Here is a 20131-nt window from a genome sequence, read left to right on the forward strand (position 1 = left end):
GCAAGACAGGTATTGTAATTTTATTTTTTTTTGATTCAGGTATTGTAATCTTTACCGGTACGGAATCTTTTAATCTTTTTTAAAGTTCTAAAAAGTATATTTCTGAGAATATTATAAATATATTTAGCATGTCTAAAATACTAAAATAATACCGTGTATTCGTTTCGTATGGTTTATTTAAAATTTAAAATTATTTGTGTAAATATAAGTAAAATAATCTATTATTACATTGTTATCTAGGTTTTTAAATGGCATTTTTTAAGTTTAAAATATTTTTATTTAAATTATACTATTTTATACTTTATAAAGAAATAGATTTTTAGTCTCTTGTTAGGAACTAAAATACTTTCCTCTATATATATATATATATTTGGAGTACAAGTATGAAAAGTATAGTATAAGTAAAGAAAAATTTTGTAAACTTAAGTGTTAAAGATTTTAGGTTAAAGTGTGATGTTAAGTTCACTTATGTGATGGCTAATTATTCAAATCTCCCCGACGTTCATCTCCATAATTTCACAAAAATCAACATCAACATCAGAACCAATTGTTTGACTTGGTGAGCAAGTAAGATGACGGTAGTCAATCTTTGTGGATGGGATCACAATGAAAGTATTTACATCATGTGGGTCTAATGATCATCATGGATACTTGATGTGAAAACACCATAAATAAATAAAATACAGTGAGACCCCGTATGATTCACTCGTGTAAATCTTCTTTGTATTTATATTTCTCGTCTCACAATATTATATATACATTTTTTTAGAATAACTATTTTAAATAAGAATATTTTAATGGATTATTTTTTAAATGGAGTTATTTGATATTTTTTTAATATCTTATCTTTTATAATCTATTATTTGACATATTTATTTTTAAATTGAATATTAATAATTTTTTAATATGTAAAATGATATCTTCTGTATTCTGCATGCTAAAATATTAGTTTTTATAATTTTAAATTGCCAACATATAAAACTAATTTTAAAACTTAAATAAAAATTAATTTTATAAATTCTATTTTTCAATAATCCATAAAACATTAAATAATCTATTAAACTAAACCCCCGCCAAAGTATATTAAAGTATAGAATCGGCAAATTGCGTCACATGTAAACCCTAAACAAAACCCTAATTGGAATCCTCAATTCTATCATCGTACTACCATTCTTCTTCACTGTTCCACCTTCTCGTGTTTCAATGGAGGAAGAGCAGGAGCTTAAGATCCCCGAAACCATCATCTACGACACTATCGGTCCCCTCGCTCTCTCAGCCGTCGACGATTCTCCACTTTCCGACCACCTCGAACCCATCGCCGTTTTCCGCAACGAGATTTCCCTCGAAACGCCCCAACGCGCCTCGCCCGCCTCCGCCGCCGTCGATTTCTTCTCCCTTGATGTCGCCGCCGACGCCTCCGCCCGCGACCCCTTCCCTGAGTTGCTCGCCGCTGCCCCCGAACCGATGACGCCAGCTCCCGCGCCCGAGCCAAAGCTCGAGAGTGGCTGGTTCCACGGGAATTGCAAATTCAAGAGTCCCATGCTTCAACTGCATAAGGGTATCCAAACTGATTGCAGTGTTTTTTGGAGAAAACATAGTTATAGTTTCTTAGGTTCTGTTCTCCAATTAAAATTAGAGTTTTATCTCGATAATCTATGTAATGCTTTAATGCGCATCCTTATTACGCAGATTATCAAGCTAAATTTTCGCTACTTTTGTTGGAGAATAACACACATAGCACATACGGAACACAAATTAGATACAGTTTCCTAGGTGATTTGGTACCATTCTCCAATTAGAATTAGAGTTTCAATTTTAGTTGGAGAACAATACAAACAGCAGATAAGGAACTGTATTTAAGTTTTGTCCATTTTGAAGAAATCAGTTAGGGCAAAATAGAGCGAGGTTTTATTGTGATATAGATGGTTTTTGTAATTTGTTTAGTGAATAGTGATGTTTGTTGTGCAGAGATAGTGGACTTTTGTGCGTTTTTGTCGCCAACTGCAGAAGAGAAAGCTGCACGAGACTTGGCTATAGAGTCTGTGTTTGGAGTTGTAAAACATATATGGCCTCACTGCCAGGTATAGATGTTGTTTAGTTATTGCATTACACCCTTTTCTTGTAGAGTTTTATGTTCCAATGAGGGTTTGGTTTTTTGTTGCTCTTAGGTGGAGGTGTTCGGGTCTTTCAGGACAGGGCTGTATCTTCCGACAAGTGATGTTGATGTAAGTACAGTTGATGTGCTGATTGTAATTTTTTCCTGTGAACTAGTGCATCTGGCTGGTTGATGCATTTTGGGCAAATCCTTTGAATGCAGGTTGTCATTTTGAAATCAGGCTTGCAAAATCCGCAAATTGGCTTGAATGCAATTTCTAAAGCATTGTCACAAAGGGGCATGGCAAAAAAGATTCAGGTCTGCTCAGGGTACTTAAATATCTGTGTATTTTTGTTTCCACGAGAAAATAATCAGTGTTGCCAAAATTTTGAGTGTCTGGTGTTTTGCTTGTGAATCTTCTGCAGGTCATTGGAAAGGCTCGTGTGCCAATTATTAAATTTGTTGAAAAGAGGAGTGGTATTGCATTTGATATAAGGTTTCCACTTTTTCCCCTTGAAATTTGGATCCTAAATTTTGTTTTTTTGGGCTAATAGATTTCCCTGTTTTCTCTTTCTTGGTTTTTATGTGCTTACACTTGATTTAATAATTTTCTTGTGTTTGCATGTGTGTTTAGTTTACTAGTTCTACTTTATTGTATATGAGGTTGGATGAGTTGTTTGACTTGCACATCTTTGTGTTTTTCAAATTTTTATGATTTTCCATTGTTGAATACTTGATTGAATCAAATATCTATTAGAACTACTGGAAAAGAATCAAAACATACGATGGTTACCATTGTCTGTGTATTGGGAGTATTTTTTTTATTTTGTATGCCATATATCTATCATTGAAAATTTTCTTTGATATAATATCTGCTCACCACATGAAGTCATTTCGTGCTAATCTGTCTCATGTATCAAGGTTCTGCTTAATTCACTGTATTATTTGCATTTCCATGAGGAGACCCTTTTAGGTTTTTCTTCATGCATCCTTTTCCATTTTTCTTAATAAGATGTAGCTAAATGCGTATAGGACACAGGTATAGCACACAACCATGTTAACATATCATTCTGATACGATTGGCGAATGCTATGCCTATCCTAGATCCATTAAACAGGTCACCCACCATGTTATCCATGCACCAAGCCCAATAGTGTTGGGTGTGAAGGGGTGTGTTGAGAAAAAACTCAAGTCCCACATTGGTTAGAGATAAGGCAGCCCTCTCCCCATGAGCTAGCTTTTGGAATTGAGTTATGCCCAAACTCTCATTCTAAGAGTCATGTTGCTTAATGTTGTGTGCAGAGGAACTAAAACCTATTTCAGTATTAAGGTTTTGTGAATAAAACTAATCCACCAAGTAATATGCTTTGTTTCAGTTTTGATATAGACAATGGACCCAAAGCAGCTGAGTATATCCAGGTATGCTTTTATTATTTCCCACCACTTGGTTTCACAATGCATTTTCTAATTTTGATTTGAGATTTGGTGTTGTATTTAAATTTATAACTGATGTAAAGTGCACCATACATAATTTGACCAGTACACAAATGGAATCATTACAAATGTTGAACATTAGTGGAAATTTGAATATAATTAGGCTCTTGTAAAATTTCCCTATCGGTATGACATGGATGGAAATGATTTTTTTAAATTCTTATATGGATATGTGGTTTAAGCTATATTATGAACTTTATTATATTAACCAAACTGATAATGAGGTAGTCTTTGATAAATAATAAAATATAACATCTAAGAAGCAAATAATAAAACCACTACTAGATCATTCTCCTGTTTATGGAGGTATTTCATGGAAATTGATGAATGCTATGCCTAAAAGTTAAATAATATCTAGTGGTGCAGGATCAAATTAATAACTTGTATGTGTTACTTGGCTTGCAATTCTTCTGCTTTCATTTTAATAACACTGATGTTATATATTGTAGTTGCTTTGCTTGATTAGAGCATTCTAGTTTTGAATCCTTTGGATTCAATATTGTATTTTTTTGGTATTGAAGTATAGTATGTGATCTGTTGTTCTTAATATATCTATTCACTTTTAAAATGACCATAGTACCTTGGAAAGTAAAATTCCAATAAGAAGCTTTGCAAAAGGAGACCCCAAAAGACACATTTCAAAATACAAAACAGAAATACTCTACTAAGTGTCCTGTTTTAGATGGAATGGAACATTATGTGCATTCTTGTTCATGGTTGTACTGTTGAATTTGTAGGAAGCAGTGGTTAAGTGGCCACCACTAAGGCCCTTGTGTTTGATTTTGAAAGTATTTTTGCAGCAAAGAGAACTAAATGAGGTATGAGTTTTCTTAAATATGTATCTTTCTAGTAATGTTCTGATTCCAGTCTGCCTAATTGAGATTCTTGTAACATATGCAGGTATATTCTGGTGGGATTGGTTCTTATGCCCTCCTTACCATGCTGATGGCAATGTTGCGGGTTAGTGGTTCTTGAATCTGTTTTCTAAGTTTAGTGTATTTCACTGGTCTTCACCATAAGGCTTTCCTATTAAGCATATGGTCCACCTCTTCATCAAGAGAAATAAACCAATAAATTCACCTTTTTCATTTTAATGCATTATAATGTTTTGGCACTGCTTAAAAGTTAAAACTCAAAGAACTTTTTGCCAATAACATGGTCTAAGTTTGTGATCGTTATATATTTCAGAATCTTCGCCTGAGCCAAGCTTCTGCTGAGCACAACCTGGGAGTTCTTTTGGTGCGTATCTTGTGAATCTGAAATACAGTTTTGCATCTGTTTCTATTGGTTCAAGGCTGTTATATGGGCTCTCTTCCATGATTGGCAAGTTATTTGTCCAATTTCTAATATTTTAAAAAACAGAAACGTGCAATAATTGTATGCTGCTTACCTTTGTTTGGATAAATGATTCCTTTCTGGTATGTAAAGTAAGAAATATATCTATTCACCATTCTGATAGTGTTCCTTTTTATTTCCTTTTTGAGTATTAGGTTCATTTTTTTGATTTCTATGGACGCAAATTGAACACCTCAGATGTTGGTGTGTCGTGTAATGGGACAGGCACCTTTTTCGTGAAGAGTAGTAAAGGGTAATAAAGAATTGGATATATTTGTGAAATAATGCTTTTTTAATTATGCTGTATAGTTTATCCCCTATAGGTTATTAAACTTTTCCCATCGTCATCTCTCAGGTTTTTAAACAGAGGACGACCAAGTCTTATTGCCATTGAGGATCCACAGGTCTTGTTGGAAGAACTGCCTTTTGTTTTTATAAAATGAATATTTTCTTTCTGTCAAAATAAATAAAGCAAGAAAGTGGACTGTAATTTATTTTGTACACTAATTATTTTGTACATATTAGACAAATTATTATCGTAGATGTAGTTGATTGACTAAAGTTTTATTATTTTTCTGGTTGAATCAGGCACCAGAGAATGACATTGGGAAGAACTCCTTTAATTATTTCCAGGTTTGTTTATTTTTTCTAGTAAATGATATTTATGATAATAGTTTTAGAAAAATGTTCTGTCTTAAAAGTGTTGAGAAACCAATGCAAGAGCATTGTTTTAAAAACGTTTTTCAAATTCCACGAACGACAAATATGTAAGACACCAGAAAACGTTCTGTCTTTAAAATTGCAAATAACCCCATATTGTCTTTAAAATGTATTTGTGTAGCCTATGCATTGAGCATTGTTTTAATTTTTTTCAAATTCCATAAAGGACAATGACACCAGAAAACATGTATGCTTTTTTCTTTATTCATGACACTTAATTGTTCTTTTGAACCCTCTACTATGGTCTTTGTAATGTTGGTCCCCTAATAGTTTTTACTCCAGTCAAGTCTGCCAAAATTTTCTATTTAAGAAAATCAAGTCCTTTTGTCGCTATATCATCCAACTACTAATGAAAATAGCTGACATGCGCGATTTTCAGGTGTTGCATAACATGTTATTTAGGTGGTCCTCTAAAATGACCCATTGTGGTATAAGATCAAAATGTATGATTCATTGAATTCTTTTTGTTAAATTTCTTGATCTTTTTTAATCTTTCACGGCACAGTGACCAAGTGTTTTTACATGACTAACTTACCGACATATGATATCACGTGAATATTGTGTGCCACATTAGTTTGTTTTTTTTTTTCTGGTTGCATTAGATGATAGTAATTAGGACTTGTATTTGGTTCAGCTTATATATAACAGCCATTTTGTCTTTTCCTTAGAGAACTTCTGAAATAAAGCAATTATTTTCTGAAAAATTAAGTTAAGAAAAAATTTTAAAATATTTAACCAACAAATTTGGGGGTAATTAAAGTAAAAGATTATGGGAGAGACAAAAATCGCAAATAGATTATAAATAAAGGATCAAAAGTACAATTAAGTCTATCAATAGGTGTTCACCTGTCACTGACTAAAAGTAATTTCTTACTGTTTTCCCCAGGTTAGGTCAGCTTTTTCAATGGCTTTAAAAAATTTGACAGATGCCAAGATCATCACGAGCCTGGGACCTAACAGGAGCATTCTCGGCACTATAATTAGACCAGATCCTGTCTTGCTGGAGCGTAAAGGCGGGTTGAACGGGGATGTGACTTTTGATAAGTTGCTTCCTGGTGCTGGTGAGCCGTTACAACAACAATATGGAGATGAGGATATGTTATGCAATTGGCAGTTAGATTATGAAGAAGAACCACTACCGCGCGGAGTCAACACCAGTGCAGAGCCTAGCACGCGTTCTTCAACAAAGAAGAGAAAATCTTCGTCAAAGAAGTCCAGTAAGAAGCTAAAGGAAAATGGGGATTTACAGATGGTCAGGAACGAAGAGAATGACTCTAGAAAAGAAAACAGTAAAAAGAAGAGAAGAAAGAAAAAAACACACCAAGGTGACAGCGGTTATTAGGCCATGGGCCAAGTTGCTGAAAGGTTTTCTACAAAATGGAATGCTTTGGGATTGCAATTTGATCAGTGGTTTGAAACTGAAGGAACAGGGCAGCATAAGCGTAAAAGCAAAATTTGAGTCCAATGTTGTCACACGACCCAAGGTAACGTGCCTTTAGTGTTTCTTAGATTAGGAATCATATACAATATTTTTTTAAAGGGTTAATGGTGACTTTAGTCTCTTAAAACACTATTAATCCGTTATTAAATTTTTATGTTGTCGTCTGTCCGATTTTGTTAGAGAAGTGAAGATGCCAACTCTGGTGACCAAAAACCAATGTAAAGAGGAATTGATGAGATTACGAAAGAAAATGAGTAAACGAGGGTATGCTTATGCCATATTATTTTCCCCCATCATGAATGCAATAATTTAGTTGATTTTGATGCTTTCCTGTTTTCTCTATTCCATGTGTAAGATTTGTCTTAGTGCTTGTTTCGTGTACGTTCAAAATAAACATCTCAAGGAATATTTTAATCCAAATTCTATCGTTAATTTTGTTTAAAATTAATTTTACATAATTTTTTGTCTCATGTCAAAGATCACAAGTGTCTCTTTTAATCTATTGAGTTACAGATTAATTTCTCTCTTGATGATGATTGTAACCTAAGAAGTTTCATTTATGCAATTCAAACATGAATTTTCTAGTTAAATTATTTTTACTCATGTGAACATAAATGTGTCTTACATCACTTTGTGTCTTACATCACTTTGTTAACCCTTTAGATTAATTCTACATTTAAGGGTCTAATTATTTAAGAATGCATCATTTTCTATTAGATTGATTATAACCTAAATAAAATTCTATTTATGCAATTCGAATCTGATAAAAATTAATGCAAGTTTCTTAATAGAAAAAAGTTTATATATAAAAATAATTGTCATAATGTTATATAAAATGTGAATGCAAACACCAAAGTATAAGTCAAGTAAAAAAGGTTGGAAATTATTCAATCAATAATGAATCTTGACATAATAGGAAATCAATATAGTATTTGTGAACCATGTGCATTATTTTCCAGAAATGTGTTAATAAACAACACAACTTATTTAGTTCTTAGTCTGGAAGTCGACTTTTATAGTATTTGTGAACCATGTGTATTATTTTCTAAAAATGTGATAATTAACCATACAACTCTTTTATGTCCTGATTGGTAGAGAAAGAAGATAAAAATTGAGTGAAATAAACAATAAAATTTCGTAGGATCTATACTTTTGTTATTTATCTTAATTCAATTTTTTTTCCGCTCTATCAAACGTAGACTTAGTATTTCCGTTTTTATCAACAACGGGAATAAATTTATTTATTTAAAATTTAAAAAGATATGGGAAATGGTATTCAACTACTTTTATCTAACATGCGTGGTGTAGTACAAGAGTTCCTTTATCGGGAAACAAGCAGAATAAAAGGTAAACAAAAGTCAGAAATGCTGGACCCTGAACCAAAACACAGCCTTCTGAATTCATAACAAGGGGTGAAAAATGGAAAAAGTAGAGGAGGGGGCAAGTGAAATGAATGAAACCAAATCTGGCTATCGTTGAACAATATTTTATTTAACCAGGGTAAATAAATTGCAAATTCAATAAGTGAACCAATTAATATTCCTCCGACAACAAAATGGTTTTCTCGTGGTCGGTGTTTTACCTCGACAAAAACACTGTTCATTTGTAGGCATCATCAAATTTTCAATCAAACCAAACCAAACCAAATTAATATGACAAATCTCTATAATCAGACCCTTCATTACCCATCAACTGAATTACATAATCCAATTTGAGCCCAACTTCTTCACATGCACATATATAATTGAAGGCCAGAAGTTTCACATTATCTCATGTTTCACAATGAACTCGTCAACCTTTAGAAGAACATGCTATTAATGACCTATTGCCATTTGTTAGTGCCAAAATTTACAAGGAATCTTCAAAACCGGGTAAGTAGTCAAAGAGTTAACCATTGAGTTCACACGTGGGAAGACAACCAAGGACACAACAAAAGTTGTCATTGGAATCAAAATCAAGAGTACTAGATTATGTATATATACGTTTTAAGGAACATTAATTAAAATAAGAAAAAAATAAAATTTAAGTAGGAGGTGGTTGCGTGACCAAGTGAACCTCGGTTTTGAAGAGAAGAACAGAAAGTGAGTCAATTGAGAAGTAGATGAAGCCTCCACCTGTGTGACTCACAAACGACCCGAAACTATTCCCTATCACGCAGTGCCACGCCAATCCATACTTCGAGTCAAACTCCTGAAAATTGATAACATAATAGCACACACCTTAATTATGTAAAGGTTTATTCAATAAACTTTTATGAATGTTTATTCTTATGTGTACAAAATTTTGATCAAAAAGGTTATATATAAGTGTAAAATAAGGTTCAACTTTTAAATGAAAAAAATGAAATAGGAAGAAGAGATTCAACCCAAGATGGTCAACAAGTTCCTATGAAGATCACTCATAAAAAAGAAACAGTTGATACTAGTAACATAGTAATCAAAACAAAAAATAAGGTTCCAACTAAGGTTTGAATTCTGTCTGGAAGAGGTATTCACATTCCGATAATGCCTCAATCAGAATTGTCTTTTGAAGGAAGATACATGTTAAGGAGCCAAAGAAAAAAAATTGCAAAATAAGAATTTTTTTTTTGTCAAATTACTCTTTTAATCTCCTATAATTTCATGATTTTTACTTTTTTAGTCCCTATAGTCTAAAAGTGTTTTTTTATTCTCTATAGTTTACATTTTAATTTTTTTTTAGTCCATATAATTTTGATAGTTGTCTTTTTAATCCCTATAATTTCATAATTTTTACTTTTTTAGTCCTTATAGTTTTTAAATTATAGGAACTAAAAGAAAATTAAAATGTAAATTATAGGAATAAAAAAACACTTTTAAACTATAGAGACTAAAAGAGAATTAAAATGTAAATTATAAAGACTAAAAAAATCACTTTTAAACTATATGACTAAAAAAGTAAGAATCATAAAATTTTAGGGATAATTTAACCTTTTTTTTTTTTTAAAGTTTAAATTCACTACACCTTTTTGAGAGCTCTAGCAATGAGAGTGTTGGATGGCTTTGGAGAAGGAGGGTGGTGAAGGAGGAAAAGTGATCTAGTGTGGCGCAGAGCATGTTCCTGCATGTGAAGAGGCATGTGGGATGATTTCAACCGCACGTTGAAGCTGATCGCAAGTGAGGCCAATCTCATGATTGTTTGGGAAGGGTTAGGATTGGGAGTAGGAGTGTGCATGCGCATGGCCTTGGAGCCATGGATCAGCTTTGGTTCTTGTTCTTCTTCCATGGTTATGGAAAGCATTTGAGAGAGAAGGAAAGATACTTTTTGCATTAAATTTGAGGTTGGTACTGGGTAGGTAGAGCAAGTCAAAGACAAGAATGAGAACAAGTGGGTTGCGTTTGATATATGGTGTTGGTGTACTAATAGATTTCAACTTTGAACTTTGACTAGATGACTACTGTGTAGGACATGGAAATGAGAATTTCATGCATTTTTGGTACCACAAGAAAATGAACAAACATTAATTGAAAGACATTCTAAATCACCTGTCTCTTTTGAATTATTTTTTCTTTTATCAAGGTGTTATTTTTTTAGTTATGAAAAGGAAAGGAATATTATTATGTTATTATGGGCAGAGTAAATTTTGAAGGATTGTTGGGGTTTAGGTTTGGAATACTGACACAGGACAGGAGCAAGGAAGGGTTAGGTAAGTGACCATATGATACGACTGAGTTGCCTTGTCTCCCTCAAAAAATGTTGGAGTATAATAAAATCACTTAATATGACAAAATTATCATTTTTTTAAGTTATTTATTTTGAAACACAAATATGAACATCATTCATGAGTGTAGTTGGATATATAGGTTTTTAAGTTAAATTTAATCCTTAAATTCATTTTTCATATTATTTTTTTAACATATTTATGGCTCTTTCAATTGAGTTTTATAATTTTCAATAAAATAAATATATTCAAAATCGTGTCTTAAAATTAAAAATAATCATTATTTTGAATTCAACATTTTGACTCAATTAAAAATATAAAAAAGGACCAGTCTAAATATACCAAAAACATAAATAATTATAAGTATATATAAACATCAACTAAATAGGTTAAGATTAAGTAATGTGCAACTTTATTTAAATATAGATCTATTTGCCGGATCTATTTAACTCACTGAGGTGTATAGATTAGGTTCAGGTTCACATGTTACTATGTCCACGAACTAATTATTTTTTAAAATATAACTTTTATTATTATTATTAGAATAATTTATTCATATTTGTTATATTTTTTTATAATCTTAAACATTTTTCAGTTTATCAAATTTGTTTATAATTTTTGAGTTTTTTAGTTGTATTTATAATTTCACTAGATCATTCCAGAAAACATTCTATTTAATTTAACGGGTCAGCCTCTTTAAGTGTGGGCCATTACACATTTCTGACCTTGCAACCAAAGCTTGTACCTCAAAAATATATTTGACCATCTAATCTCAGGTCTCAAACCTACTATAAAAGCATGCTTATAATAAACTCATCCGGTGATACATATGTTAATGTTTCTAAACCATAAATATAAAATATTTCCATCAGTTTGGTTATAATAATTTTCTGGATCGTACTGTCTACAACTTCCTAGTTTGCAAACACCTGCTGGGAAACCCAATTCGATCCTTCACAAATCAAGGGTTAGTAATTAAGAGTTAAAAACTAGTTGTGTAAAAAATTACTAACAGTTTAAAACTTTTTTAAAAATTACTTAATTAATTTAAAAATATTAAAATCATATTAACCAGCCTCATGAATACTAAAAGCTCTTTCAAAATAGTATTTAAATTTATTGAAATATAACATTGCTAAAGTGATAGAATGTTTAGTACTTAAAAATAATTAGTTTAGATATAATTGAGAAAAAAATGATAGTTTATTTGAAGAAAAAAATATTAAGCTGAATAAATTTTAAAATATAAAAAATTCTTTATTTTAGTTCTTAAAATTTATTAAAATACATCAATACTAAATAGATAAGTATTCAATACTTTGATCCTTTTTTTTAGGGGATTCGATACTTTGAAAAATAATTAAATAATTTTATTAATTTCTTTTTTTTGTTGACATAATTTTAGTATTAATTTAAATATGAATTAAAATACCAATAATTTCGAATGATAGTTAACTTGATTTTCTTATTCAAATCTTTGATAAACAAATCTTACTAAAAATAATCACACAAACATAAAATGATTTATCGAAAGAAAACTAGTCTGCTAGTGTAGCATCACCTCATCCACACAATAATAATAGCAATATCCTTCCAAAATTAAACAAAATATAAAAAATTAAATAGAATTTTTGCCGATGGTTAGTTCAACGCAACACAACACTTTCTTTCACTTCCACAATTCTTCTTCTTCCTTTGGAGCTGCGATCCTCTGCTTCGATGGCCACCGTGCAACTCCAATCCCTAACCCTTGTTCGCTCCTCAGCACTTCCTTCCGCCACCTTCTCCCCTCCGATCGCCGTCTCCGGCCGCCGCAACTCCGCCGCGCTGCCGCGCTACTCCGGCCTCCGGCTCCGACCCGCCGCTGAGACCAGTTTCCCGACTCACGCCAGCTCGAGAACCGCTTCTCGCGGCGGAGGTGTCAAGTGCGAGGCAGGAGACACCGCTGTTGAAGGTTAGGTTTCGATTTCGTTGCGGAAAGTCGTCTAGTTTTTGTTACTGTTAGGATTGATTTGTTGTTTCGGTCCTGTGTGAGTTCTGTGAAATTTTTTGTGCACTGTTCTTATGTGGAGATGCTAGAATGATTGCATTAGTCATGTGTAGATGTTGTTGTGATGATGATAATTGTTAGTCATTGAGCATTTTGATGAGTGAAGCTAAGAAAACAGCTTCATGTTATTCTAGTGTGTTTGGATTAGCTTCGTGGTGAGAAATAGTCAATTAATTATTCATGGGGAAGGTAGAGCAACAGATTAGTTGCTTCCACTTTTTCATGGTATCACCATGATTTAGTAAGATAAAATTGATTCTTGTGTTATCCAAACACACTTTTTGTAATCTGGTTTTTGTTTGACACCTATTACTTTGTAGATCTAGACTTCTAGTGGTTTGGTTGTTTCTTACAACTGTGCATTGCTTGAGACATTTCTCCAATAATGATCTGTTTTGTGGTAAAAAGAATGGAATAGCTGAAATTATTTGAAGAATTTTTCATGTTTTGACTGTATATATAAATCTGTGTCTTATAACCTAATTATATCTCTTTTGCAACATGACTAATTTTGCAGTGTTAGTGTATCATGCTTGTAGTCATAAGTTTACCTAACAATCAGAAACTAGTAAAACTACATAATCATTTAAAATCACTCTTGTAGTCTGTTTCATTTTCTTCTGGCATCTGTCCCTTCGTTACATAACCTGTAATGTGGGAGCAAAGTACATGTTTTAAATATCTGCATGAATTTTAAAGTTGCTCATGTGCATTCTAGATCTGCAAATTCCAGATCAATTCCGGCTTTCTATCTCTTGTGTAGTTTTGGCTTTCTTTCCTCTGCACCTTGCTGATGTATCTTGAGCAGAAGCCATGATAAAGATTTCTACCTGGCATACTATGTATGATTAGTTTCCTGTGTATTTAAGTATATGATGAAGTCATTTCAATTGGTTTTTATAGTATATTGGTCTATGAAGAGAGATAGAGGAATAGTGAAGAAGTTTATGTAGACTGCAACTGCATGGATGTATCCTGACCTCATTGGAAGAGAGAAACAAAGAAGCTGTTTTAGAATGTTAGGGTTAGAACTCTTAGAAATGGAGGAGAAATCAAATATCAGATAGGTGGTCTAATTCCAATCTTCAGAGGAGTTCTTCTTCATGTCTTATCAGAGAGAAGATTTTAGCTATCTATTAGGTTCCTTTTTGCCTTTGATATTCTGCTTGTTATAGCAATGATTATGGTGTTAGGTTTGACCATCGTTGAGACAATTGTAATGGAAAGAAATTTTTAGTCAATAAAGCGATAACCTGTACTACTCTAAATTAGTCTAATAATTTTTTAAGCATTCTGGATTAATAATGGACAGATAGAACACCAATACAATAGTTTTTTGTTGGTATGATGCAACTGCGGTGACATTTTACAGGCCTTTGACTGCTACCTTTTTTGTGTTTTTGCTTTGCTTTGTTTCAATGAACTAAGATGGTTTTGTTTCTGGCAAAGCATCAAAACCAGACGGCCATCAGAAGAAAAAGGAAGAAAATATTACACTTTCTTTTTTCTGTCTACATATTATCCAAACCTAAGCATTTTTTTAAAAATTTTAGTAGTATTTTTCATTTTGTTTGTTTGTGCTTCATTTGTCTGGTATATGCATGTTTTACAGTTTAGCATTACTCATCATGTGAAGCACTGAAGCATACAGAACCTAAATCTAATTACCCGTAGCTTTACATTTTCATAAAATTTTTGCATGTCTGAGAGAAATACTTGCTGAAATGAAACACTTTGTATTATTGGATATTGCAGTTGCTCCCGTTACTGATGCAAATTGGCAATCACTTGTGATTGAATCCGAGTCTCCTGTACTGGTTGAATTCTGGGCTCCATGGTGTGGTCCCTGCCGTATGATCCACCCGATAATTGACGAGCTGGCAAAAGAATATACTGGTAAGCTAAAGTGCTACAAACTCAATACTGATGAGAGCCCTTCAACTGCTACTAAGTACGGGATACGAAGTATCCCAACTGTCATTATTTTCAAGAATGGTGAGAAGAAAGATACAGTTATAGGAGCTGTGCCCAAGACAACATTGACCTCAAGCATTGAAAAATTCTTGTGAGGTGGTAAGCAAAGGCTTCAGCTGGAAGTAGAGCTATTTTTCTCGTTAGCTTCCCTCTCATCTAAGCCAAATATCTCAAGTTTGGGTTATTTGTTTCTTAAATAACCATTTATGGTCCTGTATAGTTATGGATGCAACCATATTTTCTGTTCTCTTTATACAATTATTATAGTTAACAATATGTTGCGTAAATTTGGCATTTATTATAGCACGATTTAAAGATCCGTTTGCATCTTTGGCTCCTGTTCCGTCACCTTTCCCTGAACATTATATGGGCATATGGGTATAAAACAATTGGATTAGATTACTCCACTAAAAACTTTTGGGGTCTTACGGATGTAAAAAAAATGGTGTTAGGTTTTGTAATATGCTCAATATTGTCAATTTGGGGGTTTTAAGAATGACCTTCAAAATCTATAAATATTTAGGGGACGTTTGTTTCAAGGTATCATAAAAGATTCCTAAGAATGTGAGTTTAGGAATATCATATTTTTATGTTTGATACAAGTTTTAAAAAAACATTTTGAAATACTTTGATTTTCAGGAATACAAAAATTTTCATATATACCTTGCCTCACATTCTCATGATAAAAGGTAGTTTCTTGATTTCCATGAGAATGAAAGTTATTTTATATTTCTTTTTTCATGTTCATTTTTTAATTTTTTAATTAAATAAGTTTTTTTTTTCTGTAATCACTAATGTCAATCAAACATGCTCATGGAAATAATATTCTTTGGCATGTCATTCTTAGAAATGTGATTTTTGGGAATGTAATGATATACTTTGAAATAAACGTCCTCTTAGTTTCCCAATTCGCATGTGATTTTTGGAAATGTAATGATATGCCTTGAAATAAACATCCTCTCAGTTTTCCAATTCACATATACCTATTATAGATAAGGGGTAGTCATGGCTATCAAAAGATTTTTAAAGGTTAGTTACTTTAAAATTTTAATATCTACTCATTTTTTAAACTTATATTGTTACTATAGTTTGGCTATCCCAATAAATACTTTCTAAGTCCTTCCGAACAAGTATTAAGGTAGTATTTGGTTCAAAAAAATTTGGATGAATTTGAAATGAAAATTTTAATAATTAGTGTGGGTTCACACCTTTGCACTCTAATTTAAATATTTCTTTTTTTTTTTTATCTTTTTCACTTTCATACTTTCATTCCTTTAAACTAAACACAGGGCTAAAGGATGATGACAATTGTAAACAAGTGTGGACAATTGCTTCCTGCACCTAATAAATTGCTACCTGCACTCCATGTGAACTGAAACAAAATTGTATGAAGAAGAGGAGGAAGATGAAGAAAAAAAAGCTTATATTTTGTGTTGATTTTAATTTTCAATGCCTTTATTTTATTAAAGCCATTAAGTTTACATTGACAGAAAGATCATTTTGATCATTTTTTTAAACAGAAAGAACCAAAATATACAAAAAATAAATAAAAGGACCTAATATGTCATTTGACAAAAAAATAAATATGACTTTATATTTAACTCAAAACCTTAGAGTTCAATTGGAGTTGTGAGTTTATGGTATTTGGTTTTTAAATGTAATTTTTAAAACAAAATACATTTGGTAAAAATGAAACTCAAACGGTTTTTAATTTATTTTTAACATATTTTTACATTCATTTTTAAAATCAAGAAAAAATATTGGTTTAAATACTTTTTTATCGATGCAATTTAGCATTTTTTCCATTTCCGTTAGTAGTCTACTCCCCTTCGAATGCAGAATCTTCAAAAATTGATTAATTAACTAAATCAATTAATTAAATAAAAGAGTATCCCAAAATTCATAAGAGATTTACTTGTCTATGTATCATTCCATTAGATCCTTGTAATTTTTTTTCTCATTTTAGCCTTTGCAAAATGTGTTTATTTTGTTTTTTCTCCTTGAAATTTTTTATATAGATAGCATTTGTTCACTATTTAAAGTATTTTTTTACTGTTCAAAACGTTGTTTAAAACATTTTATGACGAAAAATAAAATAAACACATTTTACAAAAACGAAAATGAAAAAAACATTAAATTACAAGGACAAAAAAATATTTATAAATGTATATCATCACCACATACACATACACACACCATATACAATGATCGAAGTTGCGGATCAGAAACGTAAGTAGAAATTAGAAACTAGAAGAAACGAATGTAAGAAGGTTTCGGTCGCGATTTGTTTTTAACTTATTTTAATTAAGTTTTATACTCTTTTTTTTTGGCAGATAACAAGAGACCGACAATTTTTTTTAAGATTAATTATAATTTAATCTAAATATAATTGTTTGTACTTTTGTATACTTTTTTCTTTTGTTTACTGTTATACTCTTTAACAATTAAATGACTTACTAAAATATTAAGAGTCTCTCCTAATGATTACATGTAACTTTTTTTTAAAACAATGTTTTTAATCCCATATGTTGAAACCATACTATTTCATAAATGATTGAAAAAATAATGTATAAAAAAATTACATATGATTATTTTGTTAATATCTAAATGATATGACAAGTTATTAAACTATTAATGTAATTATTATATTGTCAACTAATATTGTTATTTGTTAGCAGAAATTAAAATTATTAATGAAAAAAATATAAAAATCAAAATGCTAAAAATTTTATTTAGACACTAAAAAAAAGTTTAGGGATAAAATGTTTTGAAGGATGCAAACTATGAATAGTAAAAGATTAATTAAGCAGCTAATGAATAATAAATAAGTACCTACATCATAATTCATTTTTTATGATAAAATTAAAGAAAGAAAATCCCACTCTCCTTTCTTATGGAAAAGAGTGGAATATGAACGTAACGTTATTGTTTCAAGCATTCTAGGAATTGATTATGACAAGCTCTTCAGTCGCACAGCGTGGGTACGTTGTTGACTTTTCGCCAAGAAAATACATGTCATGTTCTAGTTTCTAATTACGTGTTTCTTATGCAATTTCGTTATCGGAAATTAACCATGATTTCTCTTATTTTTCAAGTCCCTAAAGGGCCTAAGGGGGTATATACGTATGTCTAACGTACACACCACTAAGATAATATGATTCACCACCACACACATACACATTTAGTATAGCAGATACTCTACATCACTAATATAAGCCATGGAGAAGAAACCAGTAGTCTCAAATTAAGCCATTAATTAAGCCATTAGTCTCAAATTCTTGATGTTAATTCTGCTGCATGCTTTCAAAAAAATAAAAAACCTGCATGCATCTTGCTGTATTTACTTATCAATGTTTAGGAAACATATATACATTTATACATAATGTTACATTTATAACGGATGAGTTACGTACAGTACTATGTTATGGAATATTAATTATGAACTGTGTCGGCGTCCCACAACACGTCATGTTCACTTGTATCATACACTTTAATTAATAGTCAGCTCATCGTTTGACTAACTGAGAATGGACATAATCAATGAACATTAATAATTATAGGAAAATGTTAATTAGTTTTCTAATTAAGAATATAAGTTAAGAAAGTAAAAACATAAATATTTTTATTAGGTTTCATAAAAATACGCTCCTCTATAACTTCTAATTGGGCTTCCATATGAGTTTTACTTTTGCATTCATCTGTTTTTATTTTTCAGATTCAGATTTATAATAGTATTTGTTTTTTTTATAAGATTTAATTTATAATGTTACTTATATTAATTAATTTTAGATTAAAAATATCCCTAATAATTAAAATAAAAAATATTGATAAACTATTAGAAGAGAATAACATTAATTGTTATTTTAATTTTTTAATATAACATCAATTAATTTTTATTTATTTAGACTATTTCTTATCTTCTATATTCTTAATTATAAGATTTTTTTAACTAATTTAAGTTTGTGATAATGATCATAATAATGATAATGAAGACGACAATAATAATAATAAGAAAGGTGGTGACAATCTTGATAATAGTGATTAGTTATAATAATTGAGATAATGTTGTTTATTTGGTGAATCTTTAATAATTTATATTTTAATTTTAATCATCTATTATTTTTAATCATGATCTAATTATTATTATTAATTATTTTCATATAAAAAAATATTCTCATAAAAATCATATTATATATATATATGACATATCATATGAGAGTGAAATATATCTTATATGAAAATGAAATAATTAAATTTGTATTATATAACTAAATATGAATGGTTAAAATTTAATATCATACAACTTTTTTATATTAAATATCAATCATTCATATATAATTATACGATCTAAATTTAATATTATCACACTCATTGGATATTTTATCTCATAACATATTTCATAACACTAATCTTTATCTATAAAAGTTTACAAATTTCAATATGGAAAATCAAGCAGCCACGGACTAAAGTCTCACAGTTGAGTTGTATATTCTAGCTAGTATGTGTAGGTGTCGTCTCTTGTGGGGTTGATGTTTATAATTTTTCTTCTTTATTTTAACTTTTATCCTTTTCATAAGCAAGAGAGAAAATCTACTCTCCTTTTCCAACAAGAAGATAGTAATTAAGAAGGTATAAAACATGAACGAAAAAAAATACTAGTAATTAATTAAAGTATCACTGTCGTGTCACATATTCTAGCTAGCATTTAATTATGTTGGGTAAGTTCTTCAGTCACTCACGCTGCACACTGATGACTTTTCACCATGAAAATATACACAAATCGACAAAAAAAAAAACCTCTTACTCGTTCGTTTCTTGTAGTTTCTACTTACGTCTCTCAGCCGCAACTTAGATGGATCATTGTGTACTTTTCAACTCCAGGAGGGCTATATATATTTGTCTAACTACTATATATATAATTAAATTAATAAGCCTCTAGCATTCTATCTATATGTTTTCCTATCATATGCATATGTCTGTATTATATATGTATCATTGTGTGCATAACGGATGAGTTATGTGCACTATAAATGTTAGGGAATAATATTATGAAACTGTGTTGGCATCGTACACTTTATTATATTGTCAGATAAAAATAAATGTACATCCAATGTGAAAAGACATCTAGAGAGTAATAGAAAGAAGGAAGAGAAAAATATAAATATAATAAATAATATGACTGTGAAAAAAAACATTTTTTTTACGTACGTTGAATCCGTCATTTTTAAATGCTTTGCAAGTAATAGTAAATAACAGAGAAGTGACGTAATTAATGAATATTAATACTAAGTAAGAAAAATGCAAAATTCGAAAAGAAACTTTCGTAGTAGGACTCGCGAAATG

At 30.9% G+C, this 20131-nt stretch overlaps 3 protein-coding genes across 4 annotated transcripts; 2 read left to right on the top strand and 1 right to left on the bottom strand.

The window, feature by feature from the left end:
• The first annotated feature begins 1096 nt into the window (after positions 1 to 1096).
• Positions 1097 to 7363, top strand: LOC100811320 (terminal nucleotidyltransferase 4A). Of its 2 annotated transcripts, XR_005887980.1 has the most exons (14): positions 1097 to 1558; positions 1969 to 2081; positions 2169 to 2225; positions 2318 to 2413; positions 2521 to 2591; positions 3472 to 3514; positions 4327 to 4407; positions 4490 to 4549; positions 4778 to 4828; positions 5080 to 5177; positions 5280 to 5328; positions 5513 to 5557; positions 6531 to 7128; positions 7266 to 7363. XR_005887980.1 is itself a non-coding variant. In XM_014765904.3 (13 exons), the coding sequence occupies exons 1-13, from the start codon at positions 1204 to 1206 to the stop codon at positions 6984 to 6986; spliced, it is 1575 nt and encodes a 524-aa protein (XP_014621390.2). In that variant the 5' UTR covers positions 1097 to 1203; the 3' UTR covers positions 6987 to 7363. The 2 variants fall into 2 exon arrangements, 1 of the variants encoding a protein (XP_014621390.2); XM_014765904.3 differs by having other exon boundaries at positions 6531 to 7363.
• A 1190-nt stretch (positions 7364 to 8553) lies between these two features.
• On the bottom strand, positions 8554 to 10435 carry LOC102660848 (dynein light chain, cytoplasmic). The gene is made up of 2 exons (XM_006594709.4): positions 10068 to 10435; positions 8554 to 9275 (listed from the first exon to the last, which is right to left on the bottom strand). Exons 1-2 carry the CDS (start codon positions 10371 to 10373, stop codon positions 9108 to 9110), a joined length of 474 nt encoding a protein of 157 aa, XP_006594772.1. The 5' UTR covers positions 10374 to 10435; the 3' UTR covers positions 8554 to 9107.
• Positions 10436 to 12370: 1935 nt separating this feature from the next.
• On the top strand, positions 12371 to 15062 carry LOC100811845 (thioredoxin). The gene is made up of 2 exons (XM_006594710.4): positions 12371 to 12718; positions 14570 to 15062. The coding sequence occupies exons 1-2, from the start codon at positions 12484 to 12486 to the stop codon at positions 14881 to 14883; spliced, it is 549 nt and encodes a 182-aa protein (XP_006594773.1). The 5' UTR covers positions 12371 to 12483; the 3' UTR covers positions 14884 to 15062.
• Positions 15063 to 20131: the final 5069 nt, after the last annotated feature.

This window comes from Glycine max, chromosome 13 (assembly GCF_000004515.6).
Source record: "Glycine max cultivar Williams 82 chromosome 13, Glycine_max_v4.0, whole genome shotgun sequence".
Lineage (NCBI taxonomy): Eukaryota > Viridiplantae > Streptophyta > Magnoliopsida > Fabales > Fabaceae > Glycine > Glycine max.